This window comes from Neofelis nebulosa, chromosome 7 (assembly GCF_028018385.1).
Source record: "Neofelis nebulosa isolate mNeoNeb1 chromosome 7, mNeoNeb1.pri, whole genome shotgun sequence".
Lineage (NCBI taxonomy): Eukaryota > Metazoa > Chordata > Mammalia > Carnivora > Felidae > Neofelis > Neofelis nebulosa.
Window position 1 is genome coordinate 137,880,320 of NC_080788.1, and position 18,473 is coordinate 137,898,792.

The window sequence follows — 18,473 nt, forward strand, 5'->3', positions numbered from 1 at the left end:
TCCCACCCCCACCCCACCCCCCGCCATGGCGACCTCCTCTCTCCATTGTCCTAAACACCTCAGTGCCTCTATTCTCCAAAATGCCTACCCACTCTAGTCTCTGTGTATTGCACGGAGTCAATGAGCTCTGGTCTGGGAAGTGGGAGCGCTTGAGGACTTGGAAAATCAGTCTTTCTCTGGGACTCTGTTCCCTTGATTAAAATCCCAAGGGTCGGGTTACCAGAACGTCAAGCTTTGCACACCCTGGCTTCGCAGCCTGTGACTGGGAGCTGGAGGCAGGGACACCTGGCACCCAGCCAGCCCATCTCCATCCGCGCCCACAGAAGGCATGACTAGCTGATCAGGGCATTCTAACTGCCGGGCCTGCGGGGCCCTCGGAATCTTTCCACAGGGCACCTGCCAGCCATCGCCAATCAAATCCGAGTTGGCAGTTGAGATTAAACGGACTTTTCATTCCTGGCTGTGCCCTGCGTTGGGTGAAGAGACGCACCAGAAAGGCTCCCGGAGTCACAGGCAAGGTGACAGACATGTGGCACAGTAGCTGGGATCAGTGGGGGGCAGTGGTCCATGGGGATCACCCGACAGGGGCGTAAAGGCATGACTGCTGTGTTATTCCTGCCACATCAGCCCCTCTCTATGGGTGAACCGTGCCCAGGCTGGGCTTCACTGGGCAGCTGTGGACCCAGCCCAGAGGGGCAGAGCTGGGGGAAGGGCACAGACTCTGAGCCAGGCACTGTACTAGGCTTGGTCACAGACGATCTCTCTTTTTTTTTTAATGTTTTTTTTTTTATTTTTAATTTTTAACATTTATTCATTTTTGAGACAGAGACAGAGCACGTGTGGGGGAGGAACAGAGAGAGGGGGAGACACAGAATCCAAAGCGGGCTCCAGGCTCCGGGCTGTCAGCACAGAGCCCGACGTGGGGCTCGAACTCACAGACCGTGAGATCGTGACCTGAGCCGAAGTCGGACGCTTAACCGACCAAGCCACCCAGGTGCCCCGGTTTATTTCTTTTTAAGAGAGAGAGAGCATGAGCAGGGAAGGGGCAGAGAGATGGGGACAGAGGATCCAAAGTGGGCTCTGTGCTGACAGCAGAGAGCCCAAGGTGGGATCCAAACTCACTAACTGTGAGATCATGACCTGAGCCAAAGTCGGATGCTTAACCGACTGAGCCACCCCGACGCTCCCCAGATGATCTCTCTTAATCCTCATTGTCCACTCTGCCAGCGAGCTGCTATTAGCTCGACCTTAAAGACGGTCACACTGACACTTGTCTCTGCCACTGCAGTCGGGCCATGGCCAGGGGCGCGGGGACTGGGGAGCAGGGCTGTGAGGCATCACGAGGTCTCCGGCTGCTCTGAGGGCACCGCCATGCTGGTGCTCAGCCTTGGCTGTGAGAGGAGGTCACCAGGGCAGGAAGCCCCCGGTCTGGCGGCCTGGCAGCCAAAGGGGTTTATTTCAACCCAATGCCTTTCTTTCCAAGAAAAGTGGAAAGGCCTGTCTGTTCTGATTACAGCTGACAGCCTGCCTCAGGCCAGTCTTTGATAGAAATACTCCCGTTATATAAGGGGGTTACATAAATCATCTTGTGATGTCTGTCACACGTCCGCGAGGTGCTGGCCGTGCCGCTGTGCCTCTGAAGGGGCATTTGTGTATTCCGGGAGTCGAGATGGTCAGGCCCAAGTCGCCAGGTCGGGAGGGGCGTGCCTGGCTCTCTGGGTTAGCTAAGCCCCTAGGAGGGAGTCGGGGCCTGCGAGTTAGTTAATAGTCAGAAGGGAGCAGCATCACACAATGGTCACGACCAAGCGTCTTGACCTGGCTGCCGGCATCTCAGGCCCTGGTCTGCCATTTACTGACCAGACGACCTTGGGCAAGTTTCCATGCTAATTTGTGCCTCAGTTTCCTTATCCATTGAACAAATGGCTCACTATGTGTCATATACCTTGATCCAGTGGTGAGTGCTGGCTAGGGCCGAGCTCTGAGCAGACGTCAGGGTGCAGAACAGCCTGACCTTGGGTGAATCATCTCCCCCGCCCAGCCTCTCTTCTTCACCTCTAAAATGGGAAGATGGCCCATCTCTTGGAACGGAACTTTCTACAGAGGTGTGGAAACGTAAAATTGTCTTTAAAATTTCTTTTTGGCGATTGAAAATATTACGTGCTAAAAACTGTACTAACAAACACACACTGAAACGAGTTGTAACTCACAAGCCAGCTCACTAGACCCGTTAGCCTGGGCAGTTAACTGGTTAACGCCCCGGGGGACTAGATACTAAAGCTTCTCGGGGAATCGTTTTCATTTGATGACTATCCTGAGATAGCAAGACAGACTTTTAAAAATTTACCATTTTAGCCTCTTATCTCTTTACGTCATGATTTCTATAGGTTCTGCAACCAGAGCAAAATATGGCCGATACTGGGGCGCCTGGGTGGCTCAGTCGGTTAAGCGTCCGACTTCGGCTCAGGTCACAATCTCGCGGTCTGTGAGTTCGAGCCCCGCGTCGGGCTCTGTGCTGACAGTTCAGAGCCTGGAGCCTGTTTCCGATTCTGTGCCTCCCTCTCTCTCTCTGACCCTCCCCCGTTCATGCTCTGCCTCTCTCTGTCTCAAAAATAAATAAACATTAAAAAAAAAATTAAAAAAAAACAAAACAAAATATGGCCGATACTAGGCTGTAATCCACAACTCCTGATTTTTTTTTTTTAAAATTTTTTTTTCAACGTTTTTTATTTATTTTTGGGACAGAGAGAGACAGAGCATGAACGGGGGAGGGGCAGAGAGAGAGGGAGACACAGAATCGGAAACAGGCTCCAGGCTCCGAGCCATCGGCCCAGAGCCCGACGCGGGGCTCGAACTCACGGACCGCGAGATCGTGACCTGGCTGAAGTCGGACGCTTAACCGACTGCGCCATCCAGGCGCCCCACACAACTCCTGATTTTGAAGTTCTAGGTCATCAAAACACTCTCCTGGTGTGAATCTGCTGTTTTCAAAATAAGCGGAAATTATCGCATTTGGGTGTGTAAAAGAAATCTGCCCTCCTAGCACGTCCCTGTCACTGTTTCCTATATTGGACTCCCTCAGGAGTCTGTTTAACGGGCTTCTTTGTGTAAACACAGTTTGAAAGCCCACTGCCCCAGGTGACCTTCCAGGTTCCCCCTCTGGCTGGGTGGTTCATGTCATTGCCACCTGCCTCCTCTCACTTTTGGTTCCAATCTGCAGCTGTGTTGGCTGAATTCTAGAAGTGGGTTATGTCAGATGACGTCCAGGAATTCTGGATGGGTGGCTCCAGGTAGTTTGTCTGGGAAACCAGGGAAAGTTGGGGTGTTTGTCCCAGTGGTGGGTGGACAGAAGATGGCTGTTAAGTCGTCAGAACAGAGTTGGTCTCCCCTCCAGCACGTTGCATTGGGGACAGAGCAGCAAGCAAAGGAAGCCCCCCTCCTCCGTGCCCTCTGGTCCCCGCACACAGGTGCTGAGTGGAGTTACTAGAACCCGGAAGTCCCTGACACTGAACCATGTAAATAATCTTGAGGAGGGGTTAGCGCAGCTGGAAGGTCAGAGACCCGCATCCGCGGCGGATGATGGGGAAGGAAGTCTCAAGTTCAAGTCAGCCCCGCTCATGTGCCTTTAACAGGTGCTTCGGTGGCCCCGTCTGGTGCGGAGAGATGCAATTATGAAACGGTGCTCCCTGTTCTCCACACACCCACAGTCCAGAAGGAACACCGAGGATCTGTTGTCAGGTGCAACCGTAGCCGTCACCAGGCTCCTTCACTAAGTCCTACTCTGTGCCGAGGCCGTTCTACAGAAATTCGGAGGTGAATGAGCAGTTGTGCCCTGCTTTCACAGAGCTCACTCAGGTGGAGGTGGATGGGTGGGTGGGGCAAATAGTAAACAAACAAATAAACAAACAGAGGCAGCAGTTTTTCCATTCGGTGGAGTGGGCAACATATGTGATTCATGAAACATTTAGTGAGAAACTACCCTGCGCCAGGCCCTGGTTAGGGGTCAGATTACCAAAGGCTTTCTGGGTTAGGCCAAGGAGGTTAGACTTCATTTGGGATCTATAAACATAGGGATGGGAGAGGGTGCACGGAGACCGGCCTGGCTTCAAGTTCAGTTTTGCCAGTTATTGGCTGTGAGGCCTTGAGAAAGCAGCTCAGTCTCACATCCTTCATAGCAGTACTCCCCTCCGTGAGCTGTCGCGGGGTCAGGTGGGGTCTTCTACGTGTGATCACTGATTGCAGCTCTTGGCACATATAAGGTGCTGACCAAGTATCAATTTCTTCCCTCCTCCTCCTCCTCCCTCTGCCCTCTTCCTCCTCCCCGTTCCTTCCTCCCTCCTCCCCCTTCCTTCCTCCCTCCCTCCTCCCCCTTCCTCCTTCCCTTCCTCCCTTCCTTCCTTCCTCCCTTCCTCCCTCCTCTCCCCTTCCTCCTTCCCTTCCTCCCTTCCTTCCTCCCTTCCTCCTCTCCCCTTCCTCCTTCCCTTCTTCCCTTCCTCCCTCCTGTCCCCTTCCTTCTTCCCTTCCTTCCTTCCTTCCTTCCTCCCTCCCTTCCTTCCTTCCTCCCTCCTCCCCCTTTCCTCCCTCCTCCCCCCTTCCTTCTTCCCTTCCTTCTTCCCTTCCTTCCTTCCTCCCTCCCTTCCTTCCTCCCTCCTCCCCCTTTCCTCCCTTCCTCCCTCCCTTTCTCCCTCCTCCCCCTTCCTTCTTTCCTTCCTTCCTTCCTTCCTTCCTTCCTTCCTTCCTTCCTTCTTTCTTTCCTCCCTCCCTCCTCCCCCTTCCTTCCTTCCCTCCTTCTTTCCTTCCTTCCTCCCTCCATCCCTCCCTCCTCCCCCTTCCTTCCCTCCTTCCCTCCTTCTTTCCTCCCTCCCTCCCTCCCACCCTCCCTCCCTCCTCCCCTTCCTTCCTTCCCTCCTTCTTTCCTCCCTTCCTCCCTCCATCCCTCCTTCCCTTTTTTCCTTCCTTCCTCCCTCCCTTCCTACCTCCCTTCCTCCCTTCCTCCCTTCTTTCCTTCCTTCCTTCCTTCTTTCCTTCTTTCCTCCCTTCCTCTATCCCTCCCTCCCTCCCTCCCTTCTTTTCTTTCTCCTCAATAAGTAGGAAGAACACACAGGAAAAACAGCCCATATAAGAGCACTATGGGATGAGTTTTTAAGCTATGGACTCAGACCCCACAAGGTTCACTGGCCTTGGGGGTTTGCTACTGGCAGAGCAGTGAGGGGACGACATCACCGGCGAGCAAAGCCCGGTGGGCTGCAGCAGGAACAGACCCCAAGCCTGCAGGAGGCCACAGTGGGAATGGGCCGGGATGGTTTGAAGCCAGCGTCCCAGCAGAGAATGATGCAGAAGGCGGTTAAGTGGGCCAGCGCTGGGTTACGGAGGGATTCGAACACTAGCCGAGCCATGTGACCTGGCCCCCCCGGCAGGGGGCAGCAAGGGGCCCACCCCAGTGACCTCGGGGCAGCCCTGTGCAGGGCCAGTTCAGAGGAGCAAGGATGTTCACGCCTGTACCGGTCAGGCTGGGCTCGGTTCTGCTGCAGAGACAACCCTCAGCTCTCAGCGCTTAGAGCAACGATGACTTAGCCATCGTGCTGCCTCGGAGAGGAGCCGCTGTCCAGGGTGGGGGATGGCCAGCGGTTGGGAGACTCCAGTCCAGAGACACCTCTGTGTCAGCCCCTGCTTCCCCCGCTGCCTCAGCAGGGGGAGGGGCACGGGGGATCCCATGCCCGATCCCCGATCCCTAAATTAAGTTCCGGCTTGTGGGCACAGGGCCCTCTCCTCCAAACCCTTCATTTGGCTTGCAGGGACCCTCCAGCCAGAGAGGGAGGCGGCTTGAAGCCAGGCCACTGTGGCCGGCGGCAGCAGTCTATTGGCCAGCAGGAGGGGGTGGGACCATCCTCCTGGGTGAATCCCCTGGGCCTGCCCTGCAACTGCTCCCATGCGGGCGAGGGGACCTCAGAGAGGAGTCCTTGGCATCACAGACCGTGCTACAGAGGTGGGGTGTAGGCCGCCGGCCCGGCCGTTCAGCTGAGCGGAGGACCGGAGGAGACGCTGGAAGAGGAAGGGGGGAAAGGACGGGAAGGGGAAGAGGTGGAAGGGAAAGGAGGCCCGAGCAGAGAAAGGCAGGAGGCGCGGGGCCCGCCCAGGTCGGCCGGCACGGAGGCCGATCAGCCTGCCTCCGCCCGCGGCCTCACCTTCCCTCCGGCCAGTCAGTGGGCAGGGCCAGCGGCCAGCGCAGGGCTCCCTCGCTCGCTCAGAGCGGCCCGCTTGCGGCCCTGCCGGCGTTGGCACGGTGACAGTAGCCAAGTGTGCAAACTTGTGCCATTGTCCCCAGGCCAGGGGGAGCCATGGAGACTGGCTAATATGACACAGGAAAATGTTTGCTGATGGCAATTCTATGGGCTTTGTCCACCTCTTTCTCCATCATGACGACTCGATTTAAGTCCCTAACTGTTTGACTACAAATGCAAGGGGACCGTGCAACGCCAGCCTTTTGTCCGGCCGCGCTGAATGGGCAATTCAGGCTTTGTGCAGCTCAATTGAGGAAGCAAACATAAAGACAAGATTCCTGAGAGCTCCGGCTCCCTTCCCATGGATATCCCAGCACCTCGTTAGGGAGTCCTTCCCCGGCTACCTTTCCCGACATCAGCGAGCCGCCTGCCCTCACAGGCTGGCCAGGGGCCGGTGCCTCCGGGAGGGGGCTGGGAAGAGGGAGACAGAGACAGACAGAGACAGAGAGGGAGAGAGGAACGGGGCGGGAGGGGGAGAGGGAGAGACACTCAACACTCAAGGACAGAGGGGAAAGAGCCCGCCCCGGCTTACCCCGTCCGATTGTCTGTCTGCACTGGGGCATGGCAGCTGTAGGCCTGGAGTCTTTGGGGGAGGTATGCAAGCCCATCTCTTCTGGGCCCAGCCCCTCCTCAATCCTGGACTTTTTAAACACACGCACACACACACACACATGCACACCCACACACACACACGCACGCACTGCCCCCTCGAGAAACCAGGGAACCGAGGTCAAGGGGAGGAGGGGCTGAAGGGTAGAAATTTACCGGGAAATGATTGCATTTGGGAGCTGTCTTTTTTGTGATGGTCCCCATGGTGACAATTTGTGACGGCAAAGAATGTGGGAACGGGGCGCTGCCGCCTGATTGGGATGCTTTGTATCTGGAGAGGCGCTCCTGATTGGCCTGAGGGGCCCCCCAGCGCCGGGGACTCGTCCTCCATCCAGCCCACTCGAGGGCTGCACGACTGCTTCCAGCCGGACGCACGGAGCTCACCGGCCACGCCGGGCCTGGCCCAGGTCTGCCGCGGGGAACCTGCCAGGCCACGTCGGCGGGGGGCCCGGGGCCGGCCCGCACCCTCGGTCAGTGTGGAGGCTCAGGCGGCTCCCGCCGGCTGGGTGGGGGCGTGGGGCAGGCTGGGGCCTGGGGGAGGGGCGAGGGGCCTCGGGTGGTGGCCCAGGAGGCATGAAATCGCTGCAGATGCTTCTGCGGGGGAGCCCCGCTGCCCACAGTCTGAGATCAGCCCGCCAGGCCGGCCCAGGCTTGAGTGCCAGACGGGGGTCCTGCCTGTCCTGCGTGAGCGCCGGGGGTGGAGCGTGGGCGCCGAAGAGGGGGGGCTGAAGCTAGCAGGCCTGGGGGCGGGGGTGGGAGGGGGAGGGCATCACCACTGGGGAGAGAAGGGGCTTGGCCTTGCTTTAAAGTGGAGCGGTGGCCTCGGCTCAGAAAATAAAAACCTCGCTGGCAAGTTGCGCACGTTGGCAGCGTGGTGTGTGGGAGACACGGTGCGCTGGGCACGCGGAGACTTGCGCTCCGGCCCCAGCAATGCCACTTGTAGCTGGGCCGCCCTGGGCAAGCCGCCCAGCCTCTCTGAGCCTCGGCTGCAGGGGAGGGCCAGACTTGGGAGGACTGAGGGGGGGCCCGCGTGTTCCCTCCCAGATGCTGAGGAAACGCATGCTCAGCGGCCTGAATGGGCAGCCCGGTGCCCAGGACTGTGTTTCAGGCTAAGGGGCGCTGGCCCTGCGGCCTCGGGGTGGGGGTGGGGGGGCGGCGGCTGGGTGCTGGTGCCCGGAGAGACTCCCAATGGCCTGTGTGTCCCCCCAGGTCAGCTCTGTGCCCTCCCCTGGAGCTGCCAGCCACGAGCAGAACCCACCCGCTTCATGGAAAGCCCCATGCAGTGGCCTCCTGGTGATGGCAAACGACAGTGATGTAAAGATGCTGCTGAACTTTGTGAACCTGGCGTCCAGTGACATCAAGGCGGCCCTGGACAAGTCTGCACCCTGCCGCCGCTCAGTGGACCACCGCAAGTACCTGCAGAAGCAGCTCAAACGCTTCTCCCAGAAGTATTCCCGGCTTCCTCGGGGCCTCCCCGGCAGAGGGGCGGAGCCTCACCTGAAAAGGGGACCCGAGGACCGGCCAGGGAGGCTGCCCCTCGATTCTGGCCACGATTCCAGTCCCGGCGGGGGTGGGGGCTGCAAGGAGAAGGCTCTGGGGAACCCGTACAGGGAGGAATGTCTCTCTAAGGAGCAGACCTTACAGGGGCAGAACCCAGAAGCTGCCAGGCCTGGCCAGGTGCCCATGAGGAAAAGACAGCTGCCCGCTTCCTTCTGGGAAGAGCCTCGGGCCACCCACAGCTACCCGCTGGGGCTGGACGGGGGGCCGGGCCCCAGGGAGGGACCTCCCTATGAGGGTAAGAAACATTGCAAAGGCTTGGAGCCCTTGGATCCTGAGACGGCCCCAGTGCCGGCATCCCCAAGGGCACCGGCTGAAAAGGAGGCACTCAAGATGTCTGGGGTCTCCCTGGTGGGCCGTGTCAATGCCTGGAGCTGCTGCCCCTTCCAGTACCATGGACAGCCGGTCTACCCAGGTCCTCCAGGGGCCTTGCCCCAGAGCCCGGTCCCCGGCCTGAGCCTATGGAGGAAAAGCCCGGCTTCCCCAGGGGAGCTGGCCCACTTCTGCAAGGATGTGGATGGGCCGGGGCAGAAAGTGTACAGACCCGTGGTTCTGAAGCCTATCCCCACCAAGCCGGCTGTACCGCCACCCATCTTCAATGTCTTTGGCTACCTCTAGCCGGGCTGGGAGGCCCTCGGCTCCGACCTCTGGCCTGTAGGGGTGTTGGGGGCCCAGGGAGCTCTCCGTGCGAGAAGCGAGCTGGGCAGTGGCGTGGCCTCTTGGGAACCTTCCCTTTGTGTGTGTGGATGGGAGGGGAGGACAGGATTGGGGCAGTGGCTTCTCCGCCAGGCGCCAAGTCAGCCCTTGCCTTGGGAGCTGTGGGGCCGGGCTCTGCCGGCCCCTCTCCAACCAGACCAGAGCCTGACAGAGCATCCCACTGTCCTTGTGCCGGTCTTGTGCGGCGAGGCTTTGCCCCGGCCCGCCAGCCGCTCCAGAAGCCAGAGTTACACGTCTGTTCACCTGCCACCCACTATGTAAGCCAATCTCAGTTCTGTTCTTTTCGAGGTGTTTTGTTTTGTTTTTTTTTTTTTTTTGTAAATAATTAAGGTTAAAAGAATAAAGACATTTCTTTTGCAGTTTCCACATCTTGATGTCATGAGGTTGAATGGTCCCCAGGTTAAGAAATGCTGGCTGGGCCTGGGGAGAGGGCAGCTTAGGGAAGGCGGCTGGCTGTGGGGGTGTCCGGGAATGACCCAAAGACCTCCACGGTGTCTGAGAATGGACACTGCGGGCCGGCAGCTCCACTCAAAGGAAGGAGGGTGGAGAGGAGTCACCAGGCGGTCACCTCTGCTTGCCAGGTCCAAGAACAGAGGGTGAGGGAGGCCCGTATCTCCAGATGGTCCACAGTGCTCTAGAGAATAAGGAGGCCGGTACCAGAGGAGGTGGGGCTAGAGTCCTGGCTCTGCAATGGGATGTGGTGCTGGACCTTTCCTCCGGGGGCCTCCTTGCCCCACCTGCAGCGTGAGGGGTGGGATGAGAGTGGTCCCCCTCTGCTATGCCTTCCACTCTGATTACGGCCTCAGAGCAGAGGCTGGGCCAAGGCAATCATGCCCGACCTGGCCAGAGAGAAAATCAGGACACACTGGAGCTTGGCCCCCTGTGGACAAGCCAAAAAAAAAAAAAAAAAAAAAAAATCTCTGGCTAAGTCAGATTCCTGGGTAACCTGCTGATGGCCCTCTTCCTGGGCCTGGCACATACCAGGTGCCCTGTCTGTGACAATGCACAGAGCAGGGTGCTGGTGGCAGGGAGTGGCCCTGGGTCTTGCCCTGATGCTGCCTAAAGGGCAAAGCCATTGGAGAGGCATGCGCCTCCATACCGGCCCAGGGTCTGTCTGCTGCATGAACCTTCTCCGTGGCTGAGAGCACACAGACCTCATCAAAGCACAGCTCTCACCACTGGGACAGGTGCAGGGCCAGCCCTGGCTGAGGACTGCAGTCCCCTAATTAGCAGCATGATGCTGGAAAGTTCATCTCCCTCTGTGCCTTGGTTTCCCCACTCTGTAAAGCCGGGGACTAGGTCAGTGATAGCAAACAGAGGTACCTGCCATTTCTGCACCCAAGGCAGGTGTCCTCACCTAGTCACAGTCACTCTCCCTCGGGTGCCGGATACGACCTCGGAATCCTTTCTAACACAAGGCTCCAGGATTAGCGATTGTGAAGGGCCCTTCCTACTCTGCCTGGTTTTGCTCTAGGATTCTCCTGGAGTGGAGCATCTCTATGGGAGGGCAGCCTGCTCCCTGGGAAGCCAGTGGGCTTCTGGTAGTTTGTCTGATGGTCTGGGAGGACTTGAGAGCCACAGAAGCCACGTGATGCCGGCAGACTTGTTCTGAGTCGTTATCTAGCACACAGGGTGGGGCATCAGGACGCTCGCCGCAGGCCGCTCTGGTCTGCTCTGCCCCTCCACACGGTACAGCAAGGTGTTAGAAGCTCTGATCCACCTACCGGCTCTGTGACCTCGGGCAAGTTACTTAACCTCTCTGGGTCAAAACTTCCTTATCGGAAAAATATGATCGAAAATAGACAGATTGTCGTAGGGATGATGGGAGCACCTGGTACTCTTGACTGTCACAGACCTGACAGAAAGCCGCACCCGCCAAAAGTCGCCTCCCCTAGTCATCTGGGCCATCCAACTGTCCTCCCCCCAGGGAGGAACAGAGCCCAGGGAGGCGTGTTTTCTCAGAATGCTGCCCCGAGCCGCTCTTGGGCTCCTTTCCCCCAGGGGACACCCTAGTGATGCATGAATACAAACGCAGGGAGGCTTGTCTGGAAGCAGAAACCTTTACTAAGAAGCAGCTGGACAGAAGCACACAGCGCCGTGACTCCCCAGGCAGAAGCAAGTTGGGGGCAAAGACATGTAGGACAGCTGTGGTTAAAAAATACAGCCGCAGCAGAGGATTCCCTGAACAAAAAAGTTAAGTCGTGCTGGTTCCAAGTGAAACCCAGGAACTCACCTCCCAGCCTCACGTCTCCAGCACTAACGTCCCACGTGCTGTGTGCACAAACCGGAACCACGTTCAGGATTTTTAGTGTTTGGTGATGCTGTTGAGACATCTCTGCGGTCCAAGTATGGGGGTGGGGGAGGAGGGCTCTGCAGAGGGCTGTGGCTCCCAAGTCATTCTCTGGAGCAGCGGTGGTCAAGAAATGGAACAACCAAGCACAACCCGAGCACCGGCCAATCACAACCGACCCTTGGGAACAGGCCCCAGCCCAGGCCTTAATCCTTAAGCTTCTGGGTTGGGGCGCGGGTGTGGGGGGAATAGGGGCCGGGATCTGAGAAGGCCAAGGCTGGGGAGAGACACCTGGGGAGGAGGGGCCCTGACCAGTGCCTGTGACCAACCAGTACTGACGAGCACTCGTATTCTAAGAGCCCAGTGCGTCCCAGCATCCCAAGAAGGTGTCACAACCATGCCCACCTGAAAATGGGCTGGGGGCTCCCGAAAACCCCTGGCTTCCCCCACAGAGCCACGTGAGGATCCCGGGGGGCAGCAGAGGGGACAAGGCTTCGTGCCTCCGGTTCGGTGCCTTTGCAGGGGTTGACAGTGGCCACCCCTCCAGCACCTTCGCTCACGGTGGCCCGTATTCAGATTTCCTTTCCTTCCTGGTATCTCAAGTTTTGTGGCAAACGGGTGAGCAGGACGCGAGGACAAGCTGCCAGGAAACATGTGTGTGCGAGGCAATCCCAGGTGTCAGGAGGCTTGTAGACACGGAGCCCTGTTTGCGATGCTGCTCCCGTTTCCACGGTGATTGAAGCAGGACAGAAAAACCAACCCCAGGCCACTCCGCTCACAGAGCAGGAAGCTGCCCCCTCTCCTCCAGCTGCCAGCTCTCCTGTGGCTTTCAGAAGCCCAAAGGTGTCGTGCACCCTGTCCCAGCACCTGCCCCACCCCTACACCCGCCAAGAGCAGCGCCGAAGACCCCAGGTCCTGTGGGAAGGAGGGGGTCGAGTGAGAGGGACCTCGCGGGGCAAGGTGTCATCTGTGCAACATTTATTGTACTTGACAAGTGGGTCCCCCACCCACCCCCGCCGGATCACACCTCCAGGAAAAAAGCTCAGGAGTCAAGTGGAGAGTTTTACAAAGTGGGAGGGGACCGGGACAGCCCGGTGGCAGGTTGTCTCCGAAAGGCAGACTCATCCCTGAAAGCGTCGGGGGCGGGGCTGCGGCTGCCCTGCTGGCTCCCACCTGCCCCCCGCCCCCAACTTCTGCCCTGCCCCCTCGCCCAGCCCCGGGAATGGGGCCTCTGCCACTCCCAACGGCAGAGAAAGTCTGGGCTCTACTCATCAGGTTGAAAACAAACACGGGTTTTTCTCCCACTTGACACGTTGTGTTCTCTGGTCCGGGCAAAGCTCTGGCCCAGAGACCTGGTGAGGTCACGGCAGCTGCCCCAGCTGCCACGGAGGCCAACCCACGGCCTCGTTCTGTCATCAGGCCCCCTGGGATTTGGGGACACGGCTGTCCTGAGGCTTAGTGAAAGTCTGAGGAGCGACTCCTCCACGCGGCCTTGGTTACTGGGTATTCTCGTATTTCAGGTACCGAATCAGCCTGCCCGGGAGGGGCAATGCATCCAGCAGTTTTATGCGGTGCTTTCCAACCACCTTCCTCACTTGCAGCCGGCACAGGTGAGCCAGGGGCCTCGGGAGTTCTGGGAAAGGGGAGAAAGAGAAGTGCCAGCGTGTCGTTTGCAAGCAGCAGAGTTTGCCTCTGTGACTGCTGGCAGGTAGGAGACACCCAATTGATATGACTGGATAAGAGGGGGGCGCCTGGACCCCACCATGCTCCGAAACCCCGGCCCCTGCCAGCTGAAAAGATCTGGCGAGGCAGCTCCCGCCTCGTCGCCCCTCATCGATCCGCACGGCCCAAGGCGGCAGCTAGGGCAGGTACAAGCCCATTTCACAGGTGAGGACGTAGTGGGGGGCACACCTGGAGCCGGATCTGCCAGCCCCCTTGTCTTGTCCTCCTTCCTGTATATACACAGCCTGGACCCCCCAACACGTCTTAGCGAAGGGGTCGGGGAGTTCGACCTCTTAAGTGCCCCCATGCATGGAATTAAGCTCTGAGCTCTGGCAGTGCAGACAGGCCAGCGTGGGGGCAGGGATGGGGCATCTCCCCACACGTCCCCAAATCCCACTTGGCTGCCGCCTCCTGGGAGGCCTCCCGGGATATCTCACACAGCGCGGAGTTTTCTCAGCTGAGGGGGAGGGGTGAGGTAGGAACAGGGGTTGATGTGTCTGGTGATGGGGCAATTTATTTCAGTCCTGGGCACAGGGTCTGGCACAGGCGAGGGGTTTGTTGAATCAAAGGATGCCATCCATTCACTCAACAAACACATGCTGACCCCTTGGCTGCCTGGCCCCGTGTTCCTGCCAGGGATGCAGAGGAACCAACCCAGGACTGTGGGGAAGGCTTCCACACCAGATGGTGCCATCTGAGCAGGGTCTTGGTGGGTGGGCAGGTATTTGCCAGGCGAAGAAGGGAGGTAGGGACATTCCAAGCAGGGGAAACAGCAACGCCAAGCCGAGGAGGCCGTGGCCATCCCGGGAAGATCGGGATGCGGAGGGAATGTAGAAACAATGGCAGAGGGGCCAGGTGGCTGAAATGCCATCCAGATGCATTTCTGGCTGCTCGGTCTCGCTTAGGACAGAGCCTCCCCTCCGGGAAGCTCAGTCCCTTTCTCAGCTGAGTGAAGACTGAGTTTGTGAGGAGGAAGGTAAAAGGCCACTGGCGAGCAGAGGACAGGGCCGCTGGCCTGGCTGGCTTCGGAGACTCTGGGGTACCTGCCGCCTCTTAGAGCCTCTGTCCACCCTCCGTCTGGTAAAATAATGTCAACATCACAGCATTAAACGAAAAAGCACGTGGAGAGTGTTCTGTAGATGGAGGGTGGGCTTTAAAGTTACCACAACAGGTGTCGGTTAAGAACTATTTGTACTACCTGCTAATAAATGTTTATAGTACACCGAAGGGTTCTGCACATTTGTCCCTGGGACTAGGTCTCGAGAGCGATTACCCTTCTCTAGGGAGGGCAGAAGGGGACTGGGAGGGGTGGGGCCAACATCTAAGCAGGGACTGCTCCGCGGTCCTCTAGTGGCCGAGGATCACCGTGATAGCAGCCAATGATTCACGAACTCGGTGAATGTTTAGAGAGCCTCTAGAGCTGTGCCCTGGGTGAGTGGGCAAGTCACCACCACCCTCCGCTGTAGCTGCCCCAGTAACTCGATCAAGGGTCCAACGCAAGTGCTTCCCAGGCATTCGTGCAAATGAAAAATCCTACAGTGCGTTCGGGTTCATTGGGGCACGGGGATCAAGGAGGAAGGTGGCAAGGGAGAGGTGGGACACTGCGGGGTGGGGCACCTGGACGGTCAGTGGACAGGCCACAGTGTTGCTCCCGGTGCGGCCTGTGGACCAGACCTGGGAGCACGCTGAAATGCAGCCCTGCCCCACACCTGCTGAGTCAGAATCTGCATTTTTAACAAAATGCCCAGGAGCTTTGTATGCACTTTACCGTTTGAAATGCCCGAGACCACCATTCCCTCCTCTACCCCGCCACACTACCTCAGTGGCCCACAAACATGGGCAACTTACTCTGAAAGTCCCAGGACCCCTCGGTGAGTTGGAGCCATTTAAAACGTGCTCGATTTGGCAAAGAGACCCTGGGGTTGGTCAAACTTAGGTTTGAATCCCAGATGCCACCAACTAGCGGGCAGACCCTGGCTCAGACGATGACATCATCTCTCTGAGGGCCAGTCTTCTAGTCACAGAACAGTCCTGGAGACCCTCTATGTGACACGCGGCACAGAGCTTGCCACATAGTAGGTGCTCGTTAAATGTCAGTAACAGTCACGTGCCCCGAGTCCTGGGCCTGAATCGGGCAGGGTGCCCCGCCAGCGGCAGCAGCAATGGCCCCTACCTGCCTTCTCCTTGATGACAGCCCAGTCCTCGAAGCTGTCGATGTGCTCCTTCAGCCGCGAGCAGAGATGCACGTTGCCTACGTAGTCCAGGAGGACGTCGATGATGGGCCCTGCCCAGCGGCTCATCTCCGGGGCAGACAGGATCTCGCAGAACTGGAAGACATCACACACTGTGGCCGGGGCACCCGGGACCAAAGGCAGCGCCTCTGTGAGCACATCGGTCGGGGGACCCGAGGCCGGGGAGAGCAGGGGTGTATGCGAGGACGGACACTGGGCACGCCCAAGGCAGGATCCAGTTCCACCGGCCTCTACTGCCACAAGCGGAAGGCGGGCAGCCGGGACATCACCTCTCTAAGCCTCAACTTCCTTGTCTGGAAAATGGGACTATGACAACTGGAGGATTATTTTTTTACGAGAATTAAGGTAATGTGAACATCACCTTCTTTGCACGCAGCAAGTGGCCCTGCAATGATTCCCATTAACCACTACATTGACCTCCAAGAGAAGGGTGTTTCTCACCTCCTTTTCATTTCAAGTTCGGACTTTTTAAGTCACCACCACGGCCACGTCCTGCCTCTGGGTCCCTCTTTGCACCTCGTCTGCTCTTAGCCAATCTGCTCTCACCTCCATCCCCATCGGGGTCATTCAACATCATATTCCGGGCGCAGGTTTGCTGTGGGTGATGAACCCCTCAGTCTCCCACATTCCCCTGCTCCGCTGTTGTTTCCTTAAATCCCCCCAGACCGGGGAGCAAACAAAGGACGCAACCCGTGCACGGGAGCCACTGAGCTCTGCTGCCTCTGAAGCACGCCGGCCACGGGGTTCCACGGCCTGCGGGGTGTGCGGACCGCGATGCCCCTCCCCCCCGCCCCGCCCCGGGCTCCGAAGGGCATCCGCCACCAGGCCACCCTGGCGCGTGCTGGGCCTGGGAAGCGCGCCCCTGCCTACCTGCACCACGCCGGGCGCCTTATCCGTGGCGGGCGCGTCGCTGAAGCGGCTGGAGGGCGGCGGGACGGGCGGGTGCGGGCCGTTGCCGTACAGGCACGAGAAGCAGGGCTCGCCGTCGCAGCCGAGGTCCATGAGGAACTTGAGCAGCGACAGGTACTTCATGGCGAACATGATGGTGGCGGGGAAGGCGGTGGGGTGCGTGGCGATGTAGGCGTCGATGTTGGCGCCGTGGTCCAGCAGCAGCTGCATGGTGCGCAGGCAGCCGTGGCGGATGGCCACGAGCAGGGGGCTGATGACGTCGCGGTTGGGGTCGGCGCCGGCGAGCAGCAGCAGCTCGGTGGCGTACACGTTGTTGTTGACCACGGCGAAGTAGAGCGCGGAGCTGCGGCGGTCCTCGTAGAGGCGCGCGCGCTCGGGCGCCAGCGGCGCGTTCACGTCGAAGCGCGCGCCCAGCAGCGCCTCGAGCACCGCGTCGTGGTTGCGCTCGGCCGCCAGGTGCAGCGGGCTGATGCCGCTCCGGCGCACGCGCGTGCGGCTGGTCACCGGCAGCAGCATCTGCACGATCCTGCGGGTGGGGCGGGCAAGCCGGGGCGTCACGGGGCGGCCCGGCCGGCAGGGGGCGCCGAGGGTCCAGGCCGGGCCGCTGGGGACTACGGTGTGAGGAGGCAGTGGCCCACCAGCGGGGGGCGCCGGGGAGCCAGCCGGTCCCACAATGACCGCTTGGGGAAGGACGGGTCTGCGGCTATCCCCGCTTTGCAGATCAGGGAAACTGAGGCTCCGAGAGCTTCGACCACCTTCCCGAAGTCACAGAACCAGGAAGGGGTGGAGCTAGGCTTCACTCTCAGAACCCACGGCCTCCGAAGTCCTAGCTCTGAAAGACCTCAGCCCGACTGGCCTGTGGTTTCAAGAATTTCCTGCTGACTTATTTCAGGGTAAAGAGGGTTCCCCATTCCCAACTCATTCCCTGAAGGAATGGACCGGAAGGCCCACAGACCTGATGCAGGAGGCAGTGGAGCCCGTAGTGAAATCTGGAGCTAGAAGTTTGGCACCTGCCCTGCCTGGGTGGGATGGGGGTATAGGGGGACAGTGACAGTCATATCCGAGAGCTCACAGCGTCCCAGGAGACAACTAAAGGATTTACGAACACAGTTTGGTTTAACCTTTTCCACAACCCATAAAGTCCGTCTCATCATTCCCGTTGTGCTGATGAGAAAGCTGGAGGCTCAGAGAGGTTGACGGACTTGTCCAGGCCGTATATCGGGAAAGGCAAACCAAGAAATGTACCCCCTTCCTGCCCCAGGGCTGCGCCGTCCTGCATCTCTGTGGAGCCGCCAGGTCCTGGGGGACAGGAGCGGATGAATGCATTTGGCGTGGACCACTCCTGCTCTCGGCCCCGGTCAGCCCTTGGTGACCACAAAGTCCCTGCCCCTCTCCTGTGAGTCTCCACACCTCTTTCCCTGAAGCCCAACTCGAGTCTCTCCCAGGCTGTCTGCCTTGCCTGTGGCCTGGAGAGGGTTGGTCAGGTACTGCTGAGGCTGGAGATTCCTGTGATCCCTGGCTTTGCTCTCTCCTGAATCAGACACTGCTCTTAACATTTCATCTACATTCATCTATTATATCTTCCCAGTAGCCCCGTAAGCTAGTACGTGTGCTATCTTAGTTTACAGATGAGGAAACAGAAGCCCAGAGAGGGTATGTGACTTGCACAAGAACACACAGCCAGTCAGTGACGGAGCCAGGGTTTGAACCTAGGCAGTCTGATTCCCCAGGCCACACTCTCGACCCCTGCCGTACGTCTTGTGTCGCAGGCAGGGTGACAGCTGATAGGTCAGAGAGTTTGGCGTCACCGCGCATTAACTTGCCTGCCCCAGTTTACCTTCTCTGCAGCCCTGTGGGGTAGCCTGAGCAGGTCTGTGACCTTCCTTTTGACAGATGTGATTCAGAGAGAGGAGGCAACTCATCAAAGGTAGTAAAGCAATTCTGGGGGCTCTCGACCCCTTGTATTACTCTCTTCCCCTAGACCACTGCCACCTGCAAGAACAAGCTTCCGCCACCGACCCCAATCCATCCAACCCTTGCTGACAGGTGACTTCCCAGCCCCACGTGGCCACCAAGGAGGTGGCCGTGGTGAGGCAAGCAGGTGCCACCAGGCCTGTTCCCATGCCTCTCAGCCTCCTG

General features: G+C 58.8%; 2 protein-coding genes across 9 annotated transcripts in view; one reads left to right on the forward strand and one right to left on the reverse strand.

Moving 5' to 3' along the window:
* Positions 1-413: 413 nt before the first annotated feature.
* FAM181A (family with sequence similarity 181 member A) lies at positions 414-9,527 on the forward strand. Of its 6 annotated transcripts, none has more exons than XM_058740158.1 (3): positions 426-518; positions 3,630-3,810; positions 8,097-9,527. In XM_058740158.1, the coding sequence occupies exon 3, from the start codon at positions 8,184-8,186 to the stop codon at positions 9,060-9,062; it is 879 nt and encodes a 292-aa protein (XP_058596141.1). In that variant the 5' UTR covers positions 426-518; positions 3,630-3,810; positions 8,097-8,183; the 3' UTR covers positions 9,063-9,527. The 6 variants fall into 6 exon arrangements, with proteins under 6 accessions (XP_058596143.1, XP_058596141.1, XP_058596142.1 ...); XM_058740159.1 differs by lacking the exon at positions 426-518 and adding an exon at positions 1,830-2,102; XM_058740157.1 differs by lacking the exon at positions 426-518 and adding an exon at positions 2,944-3,013.
* A 2,887-nt stretch (positions 9,528-12,414) lies between these two features.
* Positions 12,415-18,473, reverse strand: part of ASB2 (ankyrin repeat and SOCS box containing 2) — a 42,669-nt gene continuing 36,610 nt past the window's right edge. For 2 of the 3 annotated variants that reach the window (XM_058740161.1, XM_058740163.1), the window contains 3 exons: positions 16,296-16,860; positions 15,347-15,500; positions 12,415-13,084 (listed from right to left, as the gene is read on the reverse strand). In XM_058740161.1, coding sequence (XP_058596144.1) covers positions 12,948-13,084; positions 15,347-15,500; positions 16,296-16,860 — 856 coding nt within the window. In that variant the 3' untranslated portion in view covers positions 12,415-12,947. Of the gene's footprint in view, positions 13,085-15,346; positions 15,501-15,866; positions 16,021-16,295; positions 16,861-18,473 lie in introns of those variants that run through there. The other variant, XM_058740162.1, reaches the window with a different exon arrangement.

Coding starts and splice junctions, on each gene's coding strand:
- FAM181A (XM_058740155.1), top strand. CDS start 7,148: ATGCTTTGTATCTGGAGAGGCGCTCCTGATTGGCCTGAGGGGCCCCCC. Junction 7,358..8,096: donor GGGGCCGGCCCGCACCCTCG/GTCAGTGTGGAG, acceptor GTGTCCCCCCAG/GTCAGCTCTGTGCCCTCCCC.